Consider the following 15,742-nt stretch of genomic DNA (forward strand, 5'->3'; position numbering starts at 1 on the left):
TAAATTCGGTGTATTTGTGATTTTAAATTCATTAACACAACTAGAATAAGCGTTTAAAATAATAATAAAAAAAAGGCATTAAATGTGATTTAAAATATTCACCGTGGGGTTGTTTTTCTGATCAGGCACACGTTGAGACAGCCGCTACTGCAAGCACATGGTCAAAGAGCTCTACTAGTTCCTACGCTTTTGTGTGTATGTATGTGTGTGTGCGTGTGTGTGTATGTTAGAGGGGGGGAGTGACTGTGAAGAAGCACTTGCTTGGCCCTGCATCCTGTTGTGGAAGTGCGAGTAAGATCCTCTTTTTTATTATTATTATTATTATTTGCATCTCATTTCCGTCAACAGCACAAGGCGTTTGTTTATTTATCTTTCTTTCTTTCCGTTCGCATGAACTAAACCTGCTCTTTAAGCCAAGCTGCTAATTCATTTCCATTCATTGGCAGCGTGCAGGCCGTGTCTTTGTCACATTTAGCGGCTAGTGTTAGCATAGCTGTGTGCCACCGGGCCTGTCCTGCCAGAAAAAAAACAAAAACAAAACAAACCAAAACAAAAAAACAACATGACGACTTATTTCCGTAGTTTCTGGATTCCGCTAAGCTCTGCGTGAATGTCGTTTCGCTCCGTGGCAGGTAACAAAACAAACCAAACAAAACACCTTTAGCTGGCAGTGAGTGTGTTTCCTTCTTTTCCTCACGTTTTTGTTTGCTAAATACAGTTTTTTTTTTAAGCTTTAGGGCGTAAAATAAAGCAAAACTCAACCAGGTTTCATGCGGATGAGGACAAAAAAAAAAGTAGAGCAGGGACGATATGCGTATCTCACAGATTAGTCTTTATCACGATACTCTGGTGCCGATATGATATGCACTGCGATTCCATATCATGACATAGGTAGGTAGATACTTTATTCATCCCGCAGGAAATTCACATTTTCTTCAGCAGTATCCACAGATTACAGATTAAGTAAATAAAAAAAATAGAAATAAAGAATAAGATCTCAGAATAAGAATAACCTAACAACAGAATAACCTAAGTACAACCCAGTGTGCAAAAAGCAATGTGCAATAAAAAAAAAAAAAAAAAACAGAAAAAACCGTGTGCATGGGTGTATAAAATGTGCATAGAGGTAGGTCAGTGTGCAAATTTAGAAGAAATATACAGTATACACATGATAAATAGCAGTAAGCAATATAAACACTATGAACAAGGATGTTGGGGGTTTTCCTTTCTTTAATTCTCCTCTAGTTTGTTGTCAAGTCTCACGAGGCTGTGATTCTCCCAGAGGTCACTACAGGTCATTTTATGCAGTGATGTCGCTGCAGTGAAATGGCTGCTATGGGGGCGAACATTTGATTCATCACACAGGAATCAAATGTGGCTCATTGAATCCACAAGTCTCAGCTTTCTAGTTAAAGCCAATTGATGCAACTCCAAGACTGTTTAGGCCCCAGTCTGCACACACACACACACAAACACACACCACAAGAACACATTTGGACTGCATGGCTCATGTGGTGGCGTCTACTTTTTTTTTCCAAATATGCAGGAAACTGCCAGTCTTGTTGTATTTCTGCTTTTAAGTTTCTTCTGCTTTTTTTTTTTTTTTGTCTTTCTTTCTTTTAGTTACAGCAGTCAGTCTCAGCTATATATGTGCCGTTAAGGTTCATTAATCTGCAGGTTAATTCGCTTCCCAACATAAAACCTGCAGACTTCTGGGCCTCAGCGGCACACGCTTGACAACATGTATGTAAAAATAAATAAATAATAAAAATAAAAATGATTGGTTGTGGTAAGGTTGCACTTGACAGTTTGATGCTGTTTCTCATTAGTTAAATTCCTCTGTCTCTCTCTCTCTCTTTCTGTGTGTGTGTGTGTTTTCTCCCAGCGGTGCGCGTGTTGCTGTGTGTGCGTGTTGTGTGTCTGCGAGGTGTGTTTGCTGTCAGAGCCAGCTCAAGCATGAAGAGAGGCAAGAATGCAGAGGAGGCGGCCGCAGATGGCGACAACGACAACGGCACTGGTAAAACAGCACACACTCCTCTATGCATTTAAATACCACTATTGCAGATAAATTCATCATGTACACTTGCATATCCTCTCGCATATTAAAGTCCTTTTCACACACAAAAAGTGCAGAGGACATGTCTCAGGCGAAGTTTAGTCACTTACCCCAGGGTATCTGCAGGGTCTTGAAAAGTATTAAAAGGGGATAAATCAGTTTTGGGAAAATTAAGACCCCAAAAAGTATTAAAAAGTATTATCACAACTTCATAAAGTCTTAAATTTTGAAAGTATTTTTTCTGAATTAGCTGTCCAAGAGTCCCAAAAACATTGTAAAACGGTGTGAATTTATTCATTTTTATTAAAAAACAAAGATGAACAGGTACATAAAAAACTAGGCTATTGTGGGTGCGTTGGTAAATTGTCTCTGAGAGCGCCAGAGCGAGCGAGCGGGCGGGTGGAAATTCAGAAGCACAAAGTACGCTCTGTTGTATCATAGTGGTCTATAGTCTTTATCACAAACATTAATATTAAGTTAAAAATATCACTGATGGAAATGGTTACAGCTTGAAGTGGCGGTGAGGTATTAAAAAATATTGAGAAGGTCTTGAAAAAGTCTTAAAAAGGTATTAAAATTAACTTCAGGATTCCTGCATATACCCTGTACCCCTTGAAAATGGAAAAGCCCTGATTTTCCAAGACTTGGTTTTTGTTTTCAGGAGTCAAGTGTCTTTGATTTTTTTTTTTTTTTTTTTTTTTTGAATGCTTGTCATTTAGTAGATGCTCTTACACACTCAGAGCCACCCGGCTCATGTCTGACTCGCCGCAGTGACTTTTTAATCTCACCTCGCAGCCCCTGCAAAGAAAGGGAAGAAGGCCAAGGAGCCCGAGGCCCCGATCATGTACGAAGACCCTCCCGACAAACTGACCAGCAAAGACGGACGCAGCGCCAACATGAAGATCACCTCCTGGAACGTGGACGGGCTGCGGGCCTGGGTGAAAAAGAACGGCCTGGATGTGAGTTGACGTGAACCTCACAAGCCAAAGCAACAGAAAAGAGTGTTTACACATCGTTTTTGGCTGAGATAAATCTATATCACCTACTGTCAGTTATGAAAAATGCATAAATCAATGCTTTTCAGGAGGTGTAAAAGAGTTTTATTACTAGCTATGAGAGATTCTGCTGTGTTGGAGAAATGACAAGAAAAAAAAGCATAATCTCCTCTTCCTCCAGCATGCCTAATTTCTCAACAGCAGCATAGTGTTCAACAAGATTGGTGTGTAAGAGATGATAATGCTACCATCTTTTATTTCAAGGTTAATTTTATTATTTGATTATTTCAGTTGATGTTAAATGAGGGATACCGGGCCATTTTGTCCCGGCTACGTCTTTCAGTTCGTGAGAGTTATTCTAAAATCTAAAATCCTATAAAATGTTAAGTCAGTATTTTTCCATTCTTCTGTTGTAACTCCTTCCAAATGTCGTCTTGTCCCTTGTAGCCAAACACTCGTAGTTAATGAAACTGTACATTGGACTTGGAAGTTTTATTCATCTATTTATCAGTCGAAGCCTAACACCTATAACTTGTTGTGCGTCCTGTGTTTCTCCCCTCCAGTGGGTGCGTGAGGAGGCTCCGGACGTTTTGTGCCTGCAGGAGACCAAATGCGCAGAGAAGGCTCTCCCCGCCGATATCACCTCCATGGCCGAGTATCCACACAAGTACTGGTCCGGCTCCGAGGACAAGGAGGGCTACAGCGGCGTGGCCATGCTCTGCAAGACCGAGCCCGTCAAAGTGACCTACGGCATCGGTGAGTGGACAGACAAGCCCACAGCCAGCGGGGTTTACAGTTAACTCTGCGTTTTTTCATGGTTTTATGTGCAGCTATCCAAAAAAAAAAAAAAAGAAAAAAAAAAGTAGTTTTAAGTTCATTTCCAGGACTTGAAAATTGTACAAAAATAACAAAAGTTTGATAAAATATTGTTCTGTGTCGGGGGCAATATGGCCCAGCTGCCAGTCATAGTACCCATCTTCTATCAGTAATTTCATAGAGAAGCCAAAAACTAACAGAAAAGCAGGGCTGGGAAATACAGCAATAAAAGATATCATCTGGGATTTTGTATATCTCTAATCGTCACATGGCATATGTGTTGTCATTAGTTCTTCTTTTAGTACGTATTTATGTATTTATTTATTTTTTCCCATAGCCTGTGTGTGTCTTTAATGCAACATGGTGGGAACTCCCAAAATTTCGTTGTGCAATACGTGTACAATGACAATAAAGGCTATTTCTATTTCTATTTCTATGAATTAAAAGGGCTTTATAACAGTTAAGGGAAGCAATTTTCTGAACTTACTAGACTGTTCTAGTTTTTCTCTCATTTGTCTCAACCTGTGAAAACACCAGTACTCACCCCCCACAATATCCTTGCAGTATCGATATCGAGGTATTCACTCAAACATATTGTGGTATTTTATTTTCTCCATATCGCCTGTAGGGCTGGGCAAGCCAGTTCATTTTGATTGAATACTTCTATCGATACTGTCACAATATTGTTTCTTGATGGCTACTGGTGCCTTCATGGTTCACAAAATTTACACATATTTTTCATAATCATTAGTAAAGACCAAGCAGGTAGAGACAGTCATACAACAGCTTAAACAGTTCAGTTGCTTCCCTTTGCTGTAATGCAGCCTATAAAGACTTAATGCCACATCACATTACAATATGTAAAAACCCAGATTATGTATAGTCTCCTATCATGATGTCTACATATTCATCCAGCCATCCAAAACAGAGACCAAGCTGTAGTAAGCGCATGCAGTTTGAAGCTGAAAAGTGTTCAAACTGGTACTGAAGTCTCCTCCGCTGATCCTCCAGGTAAGGAGGAGCACGACAAAGAGGGCCGCGTCATCACCGCCGAGTTCCCCTCCTTCTTCCTGGTGACGGCCTACGTGCCCAACGCCGGCCGCGGCCTCGTGCGGCTCGATTACCGCAAGACCTGGGACGTGGACTTCCGCGCGTACCTGAGCGGCCTGGACAAGCAGAAGCCCCTGGTGCTGTGCGGCGACCTGAACGTGGCGCACGAGGAGATCGACCTGAAGAACCCCAAGGGCAACAAGAAGAACGCCGGCTTCACGCCCGACGAGCGCGAGGGCTTCAGCCAGCTGCTGGCGGCCGGGTTCACCGACAGCTTCCGCGAGCTCTACCCCGAGCAGGCCTACGCCTACACCTTCTGGACCTACATGATGAACGCGCGCGCCAAGAACGTGGGCTGGCGGCTCGACTACTTCCTGCTGTCGTCGGCGCTGGTGCCGGGCCTGTGCGACAGCAAGATCCGCAACAAGGCCATGGGAAGCGACCACTGCCCCATCACTCTGCACATCACGGTGTAGGTCACCGTCCCGAGTCTGTCTGCTGCAGGGGGTCACGACAGGGACGGGACGATATTTGTCTGAACGTACGATTCGATACAACTATAATAAGATACAATTATAAAAGTCCCAACACCAAAAATAACTGCCAAATTATGGTTAAATTGAAGGCCTAAATTTACCTTGCAACTGGATTGGCTTGCTAAAATTTAAACAACTTTTAAACATCATCATTCCATGCCATATTGTTAAATTTCCACGGGCGAACCGTCTCATTTTAGATTGAAGCAGATCAAAGTGTAGCTCATGCCGTGCCTCAATGCGTTCCTCCTCCATCGCGTGGAAAATTCCCTGACCTCTCCGTGTCTAAGATGTTTAATTTCCATGACCTGTATGAACACAAGTTTCTCTTCTGGTCCTCGACCAAACTTTAAACAGACTTGCGATGCAGCGTTTTTATTGTTAACGCTTATATTTCTGTTTTGCCGTGACTTCTCCCAAGAATTCACAAAATTCCCCAATTCGCTGTAACCGGAAACATGTATTCCACGACCTGCAGGAACACTGACTGTTATTTTTTTTGCGTTGTGATTCGCTGAATTTTGACGTATCGTCCCGTCCCTGTCATCTGACCATCGAGGGCCACGCGTTAAGCAGCTTTTCATTAAAATGCAAACCCCACAGCAGCTGATTTCACTGATTTAACCTTCAACCAGTGGCGATGAAATTACCAGTAAAATCAGTTGTCATGTTTGGTTTGGATTTTTTTTTTTTAAACCTGCATGCACGTGGTTCTGCGGCACTGTCTTCCCTCGGTTCTTGACACTGTCATTTCCTGACTCACTGAAACTACTCTGTATGCCGATGTGCGCTTCCCAGCGGCGACGCATCCGTTCCTCACGTTTGCTGAAGTTTCTCCGGGTGAATCCCGCCCCTCCAAAAAGTTCATCGTTCCGGTAGATTCAGGAATAATAATAACAACAACAACAGGTAGCAACACGACTGTATCATACTTTATCTTCACCCAAATTTCCCGATGGCTGTATTGTAAACCAGATGTAACACTACACTCTCAAAGACGTCTAAGCTGATTTTCATTTCGACTTGAGACCGGTTCTCTCACGTCAAAGCTCTCAATGGAAACTGTAACCCATTAACTCCTGCCACAGTAAGCACCAGGTCAGAGTGGATAAAGAAAACAGTATTTTGTATCATTTTATGCCTTTTTTGTTTGTTTTTGTTTTTTTTTTCCTCAACCAGTTATATATTTTCTGTTGTAAAACATGCCCACACGTCTCAATAAAGACTGGATTTGTATACTGCCTGTTCCCTTGTCACTCTTTGAGGGGTTTGAGGTTGGTCTTAGCTTTTTGAAAGGCAACACCGAGTTTGATCACAATGTGTTTTGGGGGAAAAAAAAAAAAAAAAAAAAGCATTTGTTCCTGTACGCTTTAATTGCAGCACAACAGAGAAAGACGATGCCCATTCCCTCCATGAAACGGTTCCTGCTAGACGGGATAGTTTCAACACTAGATGTGCAGGTTAGCAGTAGATACACGGTGCTGAAAGGACCTTACAAGTGATTTTGAATGTTTGGCCCTTTCACTATAATTTAGCCACATTTGGTGGTACTAAAAATTGAATCGAAATCCATCCATGTAGAAAACATCCGCCTTTTAATGTTTTGCTTTTTCCAACACACTCGTCAGCATTCATACACCACATTAGCAATGATTCATGATTCAACGTTTCAAGGGGGACTATTTTTCGCCAGATGGTATTGGAGTTGTAAAATTGGACTGCTTTTGAGAAAAGATCAGCAGAAACATGATTTTTTTCCCCTACATTTGTATATATTATGCTAAACATGCAGAATCACTGGTATTGTCCTAATTGGAGTTCAACTTTAAGGAGTAATTCTTAAACAAGACACCAAAATCTGATCTTACCACAGTGTTTCTATCATCTGTAATCTGGTGCTTTAAAATTTTTAATCTAATAACCACCACGTAACTAAGCTGCGGCTTTGCTTCGTCTATGTAAACTTGACGCTGTGTGTCCGTTGGTGCACTTTGAGGTGGTACGACTGCTTGAATCCCTTCCCGCACTCGACACAGAGGTACGGTTTCTCGCCCGTGTGCGTTCGCTGGTGTCTCTTCAGACGGTTGGCGCTCAGGAAGCTCTTGTCGCACTCGCCGCAGGAGTACGGCCGCACGCCGGTGTGGTAGCGCAGGTGAATGGTCAGGTAGCAGGACTGCGTGAACTTCTTCTCGCAGTGGGGGCACTGGAAGGGCTTGTGTCCCGTGTGGAAACGCTCGTGCTTGAGGAGCTCGGCGTGGGAGAAGAAGCCCTTCCCGCAGTCGGAGCAGAGGAAGGGCCTCTCGCCCGAGTGCGTCAGCTCGTGTCTGATCAGAGTGGCCTTGTAGACGAAGCTCTTGTCGCACTGGGAGCAGCTGAACACGTTCTCCCTGGTGTGGCAGCGCTCGTGCTTCTTCATGTTGCGCTCCCTTTTGAAGCTCTTTCCGCAGAAGGAGCACATGAAGGGCATCTCTGACGAGTGGATCTTCATGTGGCTCAGCAGGCCGCCCTTGTACAGGAAGCCCTTGCCGCACTGCGCGCACTGGTGCGGCCGCTCCTTCTGGTGGATGCGTTGGTGTGCTGTGAGCGCGGCCTTGTAGGCGAAGGTCTTCCCGCAGCTGCAGGTGTGCAGTCTCTCCTCCTGGTGGGTCTGCAGGTGTCTGTTGAGGTAGCTGGCGCAGCTGAAGCCCAGGTCGCAGTGCGGACATTTGTACGGACGCTCCATCTTGTCGGCGTCCTCCCCGTGCGTCTTGAGGTGCCGCACCAGCGCGGACTTCCACGCAAAGGCCCGTCCGCACCGGGAGCACAGGTACTCGCCGTTCTCCATGTGGGTGCTCTTGTGTTCCCTGTGGGTGGCGAGGGACTTGAAGAGCTCCCCGCAGATCAGGCACTCGTACTTGCGGCCGTCCTTGTGCGTCTGCTTGTGCCTCTCCAGCGACTGCTTGAAGGAGAAGCGGCGGCCGCACTGAGCGCAGAGGTACGGCTGCTCGCCCGTGTGGATCCGCCGGTGGGCTTTCAGTAAAGACTGGAACTTGAAGGTCTTTTCACAGTCCGGACAGCCGAAGCGTCCGTCCTCGTCTGCAGCGGGCTGGAGGCACAACTTGTCGTCCTCAGCCTCGTCAGAGTGAACCTTTTCGATGTGCTGCTGGACCTGCACCTCATCCACGTGACTGAAGGAGCACTTGGGACAGGAGAAAGTAGGCGATGACCCATCTGCCACAGAACCTTCAGAGGAAACGACACCGTGGGTTTTAGTTTGTTGGCAGGGAAAAAACTCTGGAGAAGTGATTTATGTTTTAAAGATGAGATAAAATAAGAGAACATTTTTTAAAAACAATACGAAACGCCAAGACACAAGAGGACAAGATGATCTCAGAACTTAGCTGACAACAGCAGCCTCATGGTGGAAAATACTAGAAAATCCATAAATTGATGAGACAAAATAAAATATATCTTATGCAGGATATGAAGTGGTGGTTAGAAGTCATATTAAAATAAGTTTGCATTGCATTTTCAGAACATGAATCAATCATTATCATTAATCAAATCTTTTCTCCTTCTTTAGAGTGGATTTCCACCTTCTTATTTAAAATAAAATAATATTTAATAACTGAAAATTAAATTTAAAAAAATGCTCATTTTGACTGGGTAGCTGTCAAAAGTCGCTAATCAACTATGACACAAAAACTGTAGCCTAATTAAATATATAAAATCAGGAATACAGACAAGCATTTGGTTTGATTACTGCTGACAGGTACAACAATAATGCCAGTTTTTACTAAAAGTTCACTGAGCTGTGGTGCCACTTGAGCAAAGTTTCCCTCACAGATAAAAAAATACATACATCAGAAAATTCATTATCTGATCATGTTGTTCAATCCGCCAAAAAAAATTCAATTGATGCGTCAACGTATTAAGATATAACATTACAAAACAAAAGCCACAGTTAAACTGCAACACTCTACTAAAAGTGATCCTGTAAGGGCCTCAGAGCGTCCAGAGTCTACATCAGCATTAAATGTTGAAAACAGTCATCTTGTATAAGTTAATGAGGTATTTATCCAGCAAACTGACCTTCATCACCTTGCTTTGCTGAGACCACGGGTGACCCGTACGAGTGTTCTGCACTGTTAGAGAGAAAATTGAATCAAATTAAATGAGATCAAATTAACAATTAGCATGTCTGCTGCCTCATGTCACCAGGACATACATAATGCTGGGTGATAATTCAATATTGGAGTTCAACATCTTACATTAGAATCATATGGTGACAATAAGGTGATTTTGAGCTGGTGGTGGTGAGACAAAAAATCTTGATGTGAATTCAATCAACTGATAAATGTAGAACAGGGATTCCAAATACCTGAACCTGGGGGCCACTTTAGGAAAATGGCAAGGGCCCAGGGGCCAGTTGATAAAATGACAACATTAATGATACTTGATTACTTCTCTCTTTCATTTGTTTTATTTTCACCAAACGTATCAAAAGGTAAGTGCAATGATGGTCTTTTATGGCTCGGCTTTTCATTTCTATTATGTCCACGACACCGTTTGTAATCAAATGAATTTGCCACATTTTTCCTCAATATTGAATTGAATAATTCTGTAAGTGCAATTTGCACATTCAACACAAACAACTTTTTACATGAACAACAAATGTACATGAATCGCTAAAATAATTAATTCATTAAATAATTAGAATTAATGATAAGATAATATCATTATTACAATTAAAAAAAATACATTTTTTTTTTTCTATTATTATTTTGTATTTTATTTTTGTATTTTTATTTTTTATTTATTTATTTTTTTTTTTGATTGATTGCTTGGGGGGCCAGTCAAAATTGGTTCACGGGCCGGAAGTGGCCCACAAGCCGGACTTTGAGTATCCCTGATGTTGAATATCCACATGACAGCATGCTGCTCCAAAACATTTATTGTGAATAGCACATATGTTTTAACCTCAGTTGGTAGCAGCAGCATGCTGTTGGGTGGATATTTTACATCTGATTAGTTAATATTTATTTCATCCTGCACCAGCACCACGTTGGATGCGCACGTTTCTTCTAAGAATGAAATCAGTGGTTACACAATAATGACATGAAATCACAGTCAACTCTGACAGGTGTTTTTACCTGTTGAAAGGCAGCGGCTTCACAGCTGTAGGCTTCACCATGGCCGCCGGCCTCGTTGTGGCAGCTGAAAATTTCCCAATGCGCTTTTGCAAATTTATCACCTGGATCTTCATGGTGGGTTTGCGTTTGCGCCCGCTGGTGCGAACCTTAACCGAAGGAACCATCTCGACTGCAGGTTCCGGGACCTCGGCTCCGGGCTCAGAGGTGGGCTGGTCTCCATTCTGACCCTCTGCTTCCTCTGAGTTGCCGTTTTCTCCATCCCCCACTTTCATTTTGCTGTCCAATTTAGGAACCTCCGCCTCTCTGACTTCTTCTTCACTCGTGACGACCACCTGCTCAGCCTTGGCGCTGGTCGCAGGTTTTGAGGCGTCATCATCTGTGTGGGTCTTCATGTGTCTCACAAGCGCCAGCTCCCAGTTGAACCTCTTGTTGCACCGCAGGCAGGTGTACGCGCCGTCCTCCATGTGCTTTTGTTTGTGCTCCGTTCGGGCGGACAGAGACTGGAAGGTTTCGCCACAGATGCTGCAGTCGAATTTTTTCGCGGTCTTGTGCGTGTGTCTGTGCCTGTCCAGGGACTGTCTGAAAGAGAAGCAGCGGCCACACTCGCCGCAGCGGTGCGGGCGCTCGCCGGTGTGGATGACCCTGTGGGCGATCAGCGAAGACGCAAACTTAAATCTCTTCTTGCAGGCGAAGCAGACGTGAGGTCCGGAGGAGGCTTTGTGTTGGGATGCTGCCGAGTCTTCCTCAGTTCCTTCTGCGTCTATTAGGTTTGTCAGACCGCTCTCGGTCTGTTCTAGAGTCACTTCATCGCCTGCTTCAGCCCTCATTTCCTCTACAGCCTCTTCAGGAATGATTACCATCTGCTCTTCAGCCACAACGCTGACGTCCGTCCCTTCAAAGCAGCTTTCTCCCATCACCACCTCCATGTTCGCACTTGTGCCCAGTTCAACCTCTGCGTAATCCGTCACCGTGATGATTTCCACCGCTACGTCGTCCACGAATGATACAGTGTGCAGGTCATCTCCGAGGCCTTGCAGTGGATCTGATTGGCTGTCTGCGTTGGTTTCCTCTGTGGTTTTTGCCCTCCTACTGGGGGGAACCGCAGACAGGGAAGAAAGGATGCCTTCGCCCATAGCAGAAGGGGGAACTACATGTAAAAAAGAGACAATCAAAGACATCAAGAGTTGTCACAGACTTCCAGCACTAACAGTGAAACAGTGATCGGTGCATGCAACGCACCGTGTTGCTCCAAATGCCCCAGGTGTTTGTGGTGCTGAAGCAAGTTCCTCAGGTTTGTGGGTTCACTGACTGAAAGCACACAATCCTCCAAGAGTGAACAAGCAGCTCCAAGCCATGACACGGTCTGTGGGAGATTCATAATATAATAAGGCAATGCTAAAAAAAAAAAGATGAATTTCAAAAAAGGATCCCAAGGCAGCAGATTTTCAGATTGCATGCCCATTCACCGAAACACATTATAGGTCAACAAATGCCTGTTTTCTTGCAATAACATTAATAATACATAAAATTTCATGCAAGTGTCCATTTTGCTATAACACAATTGTGGTTCAACCTGAACCCACTTCAGAAACTCAATCTCTGTCAACAGAAAAGTGAAAGAGAAAGACGTCACAGCTGCTTTGCAACAAAGATGGAGAGAAAAAAAAAATCTTGCAGATCCCCACTTTACATGCCTGCATGTTCTTTTAAATTCAATTCTAACTCAGACAACAAAGGAGCTACGACATGAAGTAGTGCGATACCCACCGAGGCGCTCTCTGAAAGTTTGTCTAAATGAAGTAACGACGTCACTCACCTGCTCGAGATCAGGAACCGGCAGCAGTTGAGCGAGGCGACAGACAAATTCCCAAAACAGAGTCTGCAAGTCACTGTCATACTGTGGCCCGTACTCGACAGGGAAGACCTCCTTGGAAGACAAAAACAAACGGTGAGAAAAACTCTGCAAGGGAGTTACATAAATACAAGATCAAGAATCACGAAAAGAGACATTCTGGAGCAGTAAATTTAGTGTGAAGTACCAATTTAGATCTAGAGAAGAGTGAACGTGCACAGAGAGAAGCATGGATACAGATGTCGTCACATCTAGGACTTAGAAAATGAGAGATGCAAACATGTATGCCATCCTTCACTCTCTAGTTTTCACATCTTTTAAGCAAATTCATGCTGGAAAGTCATTTCTACCACGACAGCGCCGACTGAATATGAGGATCTGCACAAAATCCAACCGCATTATAAATATGCGCCATAAACATTACCGGTGAAAATACTCATGTAACTACAAGACATGAGTGGTATTTATTTGCGCTCTGCAGAAAAATCCATGCACTCACCAAAAAAAAGTTTTCTCTCTCTTCGGGGTCTTTGAGCAGCGTCTGGATCAGCTCAAGGAAATGAGCCTCCACTTGTAGCTCATTTATCTGCAATACGGGCAAAAACAACATACTGGATATTAGGGCTGAAAGACACATCATTGTATAGATATGAAAATGTGTGATATTAATATCTCAAAAGGAAATGATTATGACTTTATCACATTTAGGGTGAAGGTTGGCCTAAGACACTGATCAGTCTGTTCTAATCAATAAAATACCTTGTGAAGTTTCTGCATCCATTTGGTATTAATATGCTGTTTTTAGAAGAATGATGCATTTTCACTGATCCTACAGTTAAAAGTGTGAACCCACAGTCTAATCGTACTTTATATCACTAGAGATATTTGGCATAAATATCAAGGTATATAATTTTGTCCACATTGTGAAGCCCTCCTGTATGCATGATGTAACATCTGCTGGTGCGTACAAGATTTTGCTAGATTTCTTACATCTTCCAGCGTGTCGCTCGGTGGTTTAATCTTGTCCAGGTGAGATAAGACAAAGTCAGGCTCCACCAGCTCACTACGGCACAACTCGACGATATACTGGAGCGGGAAAATAAATTAAATGAAACACTGCATCACGAATCTTCCAAAGTTACAAAACTATTCACAGTTTTGATTGTGATTACTGGTAAAAAAAAAAAAAAATTGTACATGATGATTCAAGTGTTCCTATTTTTAATATACTGTGTTGTTTACAGATTCCCTCTCAGATTAAGGCACTCACCCTGGCTCTTAATCCCAGATTGAGCTGAGTGCCGTGGTTGTGCGCCAGCAGCTCCGGGACCATGTCCGTCACCAAGGAGACAAAGTCGGCCACCTTCCAGTAGTTATCGACATCTTGCTGCTTCACCACCTGCCACATGGACGCTGTCATCAGCTGCAGAGGTGGCACCAAGAGGCGCAGCGAGGGGAGAGGAAGACGGGAACCTAAAACAGAGGAGCGCTTAAAACTGAGGGTGGAGAACAATGCTTTTTAATTCTTTTTTTTTTGTTTAATTACTGAATCTGTTGGCACCATGCATGTCATGCTAGGTTTTCGGCAAGGGTGCAAAATATTGCTCCAAATTTAGGCTAAAGTTTGGCGAGGGAAAAACTGGCATTCTGAAAGGAAGAGTCCCTTGACCTCTGACCTCCAGATGTGTGAATGAAAATGGGTTCTCTGGGCAGCCACGGCTCTCCCCTTCATGCTAATCCCATGCAGTTTGGGGCCACAAAGCCTGCAGTCCACATGTGTTCTTGTGGCCTGTTGTAAAATAGTGTGTGTGTGCAGACTGGGGCCTAAACAGTCTTGGAGCTGCATCAGTTGGCTTTGACTGGAAAGCTGAGACTCTGATGGATTCAATGAGCCACATTTGATTCCTGTGTGATGATGTTGGCCCCCATAGCAGCCATTTCACTGCAGGCAGAGACTTTTGTCAAACTGGACGTCGCTGTAGAAAATGACCTCTAGTGACCTCGAGGAGAATCACAGCCTCATCAAACTTTACATCCACAAACTAGAGCAGGGGTCACCAATCACGTGCCATGGAGGGCCTAGAGGCTGCAGGTTTTCATTCCAACCAAGACCTCCACCAGGTGACTTCACTGATCACCTCACCTTGTATCAGAAAGGAGGAGCTAATCAGTGAAATCACCTGGTGGAGGTCTTGGTTGGAATGAAAACCTGCAGCCTCTCGGCCCTCCATGGCACATGATTGGTGACCCCTGAACTAGAGAGTTCAAAAAGACAAAAATCACAATAAATCATGAATATGGAATCACATAAGCATATCGCCCAGGCCCCTAATGGAAACCTCCCTGCCACCTGACTCCCATCTTGCAGTTTGTGTACGTTGTGGAAACATGTGGTGTGTTGTGAATGCAGCCTTTAACAAACTTTGGGATGAATGTTCAACAGCCAAAAAGAAAAAAGAAAATAAAGAAAGAAACCTTAATCAAACCCAGAGAAGCTCCTGTCATGCTTTAACCAAACTCATAAAGCAATAAATAAAGCAGGGAAACCTCTGGCTGCTGTGGCTGGTCCAGGCATGTTGGCGCTAACTGTGGGGTTATACTAGGCGAAGAAGCTAACTATGCTAACTATGCTAACACAGGGACTCATGCCACCCAGCTTTCCCCGACTTTACGCTCTCACTGAATCTGCCATGACGTTTAGTGTCAGTATATTTGGTTTGTCAGTAAACGGATAAAAAAAAACTTCTGACTCCATCTTCTCCCTCCCTCGGATAGTTAGCCTGTTAGCTTCGTTAGCCGCCTAGCATTAGCATTAGCAGGCTAGTGGAGTGGAGCAGAGCAGCAGCTGTCTACCTGTAGCTGTCATCCTCCTCCGCTAAACGAAGACGGGCACGATAAGGTGTAAACATCCGACAATGTACAGGCTGCAGCTGTCGCCTACATTTATGCATTTGTCCTCCGGCGCTGCAAAAAAAAAAAAAATGGGGTAAAAAAATCGACCAAAACAACAACAAACTTCTGCTGTATTTAAAACAGAAGAACAACAAACGTCACTTCCTGTGCAGGTCTTCTTCGGTGGTTTGAGCAGATCGTCTTGTGGTTTAGCGCCGCCCCCTAAATGTTAGGCGGTGCAAGTTTATACCCGGTTTAAATTTTAGAAATAATTTTCTGCTCAGCCCTTCTTTTTTTTTTTTTTTTTTTTTTAACTATCTGCTAAACTTACAGAATTTCCGACCCGAGATTCTGTGAACATTTTTAAACGACAATTGAAAGCTGTCACACTTCATTTGTTTTTAATTCTTTTA

At 43.6% G+C, this 15,742-nt stretch overlaps 2 protein-coding genes across 3 annotated transcripts; one reads left to right on the forward strand and one right to left on the reverse strand.

Annotated features, from left to right (window-relative positions):
• Positions 1 to 138: 138 nt before the first annotated feature.
• Positions 139 to 6,136, forward strand: apex1 (APEX nuclease (multifunctional DNA repair enzyme) 1). Of its 2 annotated transcripts, none has more exons than XM_030045599.1 (5): positions 139 to 291; positions 1,886 to 2,017; positions 2,852 to 3,015; positions 3,615 to 3,807; positions 4,879 to 6,136. In XM_030045599.1, the coding sequence occupies exons 2-5, from the start codon at positions 1,957 to 1,959 to the stop codon at positions 5,391 to 5,393; spliced, it is 933 nt and encodes a 310-aa protein (XP_029901459.1). In that variant the 5' UTR covers positions 139 to 291; positions 1,886 to 1,956; the 3' UTR covers positions 5,394 to 6,136. The 2 variants fall into 2 exon arrangements, with proteins under 2 accessions (XP_029901459.1, XP_029901458.1); XM_030045598.1 differs by lacking the exon at positions 139 to 291 and adding an exon at positions 596 to 632.
• A 655-nt stretch (positions 6,137 to 6,791) lies between these two features.
• LOC115354991 (zinc finger protein 11-like) lies at positions 6,792 to 15,476 on the reverse strand. Its single transcript, XM_030045597.1, has 9 exons — positions 15,291 to 15,476; positions 13,708 to 13,910; positions 13,428 to 13,523; positions 12,937 to 13,023; positions 12,402 to 12,512; positions 11,825 to 11,948; positions 10,586 to 11,732; positions 9,525 to 9,577; positions 6,792 to 8,675 (listed from the first exon to the last, which is right to left on the reverse strand). Exons 1-9 carry the CDS (start codon positions 15,301 to 15,303, stop codon positions 7,408 to 7,410), a joined length of 3,102 nt encoding a protein of 1,033 aa, XP_029901457.1. The 5' UTR covers positions 15,304 to 15,476; the 3' UTR covers positions 6,792 to 7,407.
• Positions 15,477 to 15,742: the final 266 nt, after the last annotated feature.

Source organism: Myripristis murdjan, chromosome 23, assembly GCF_902150065.1.
Source record: "Myripristis murdjan chromosome 23, fMyrMur1.1, whole genome shotgun sequence".
NCBI classification, from domain to species: Eukaryota; Metazoa; Chordata; class Actinopteri; order Holocentriformes; family Holocentridae; genus Myripristis; species Myripristis murdjan.

Excerpts from the sequence above, each read along its gene's own strand:
- apex1 (XM_030045598.1), top strand. The coding sequence starts at position 611 with ATGTCGTTTCGCTCCGTGGCAG. Across the intron at positions 633-1,885 it reads GTCGTTTCGCTCCGTGGCAG|CGGTGCGCGTGTTGCTGTGT; the intron begins GTAACAAAACAA and ends GTTTTCTCCCAG. Across the intron at positions 2,018-2,851 it reads CGACAACGACAACGGCACTG|CCCCTGCAAAGAAAGGGAAG; the intron begins GTAAAACAGCAC and ends CTCACCTCGCAG.
- LOC115354991 (XM_030045597.1), bottom strand. Across the intron at positions 12,513-12,936 it reads AGAGAGAAAACTTTTTTTTG|GAGGTCTTCCCTGTCGAGTA; the intron begins GTGAGTGCATGG and ends TTGTCTTCCAAG. Across the intron at positions 11,949-12,401 it reads CGGTTCCTGATCTCGAGCAG|ACCGTGTCATGGCTTGGAGC; the intron begins GTGAGTGACGTC and ends AATCTCCCACAG.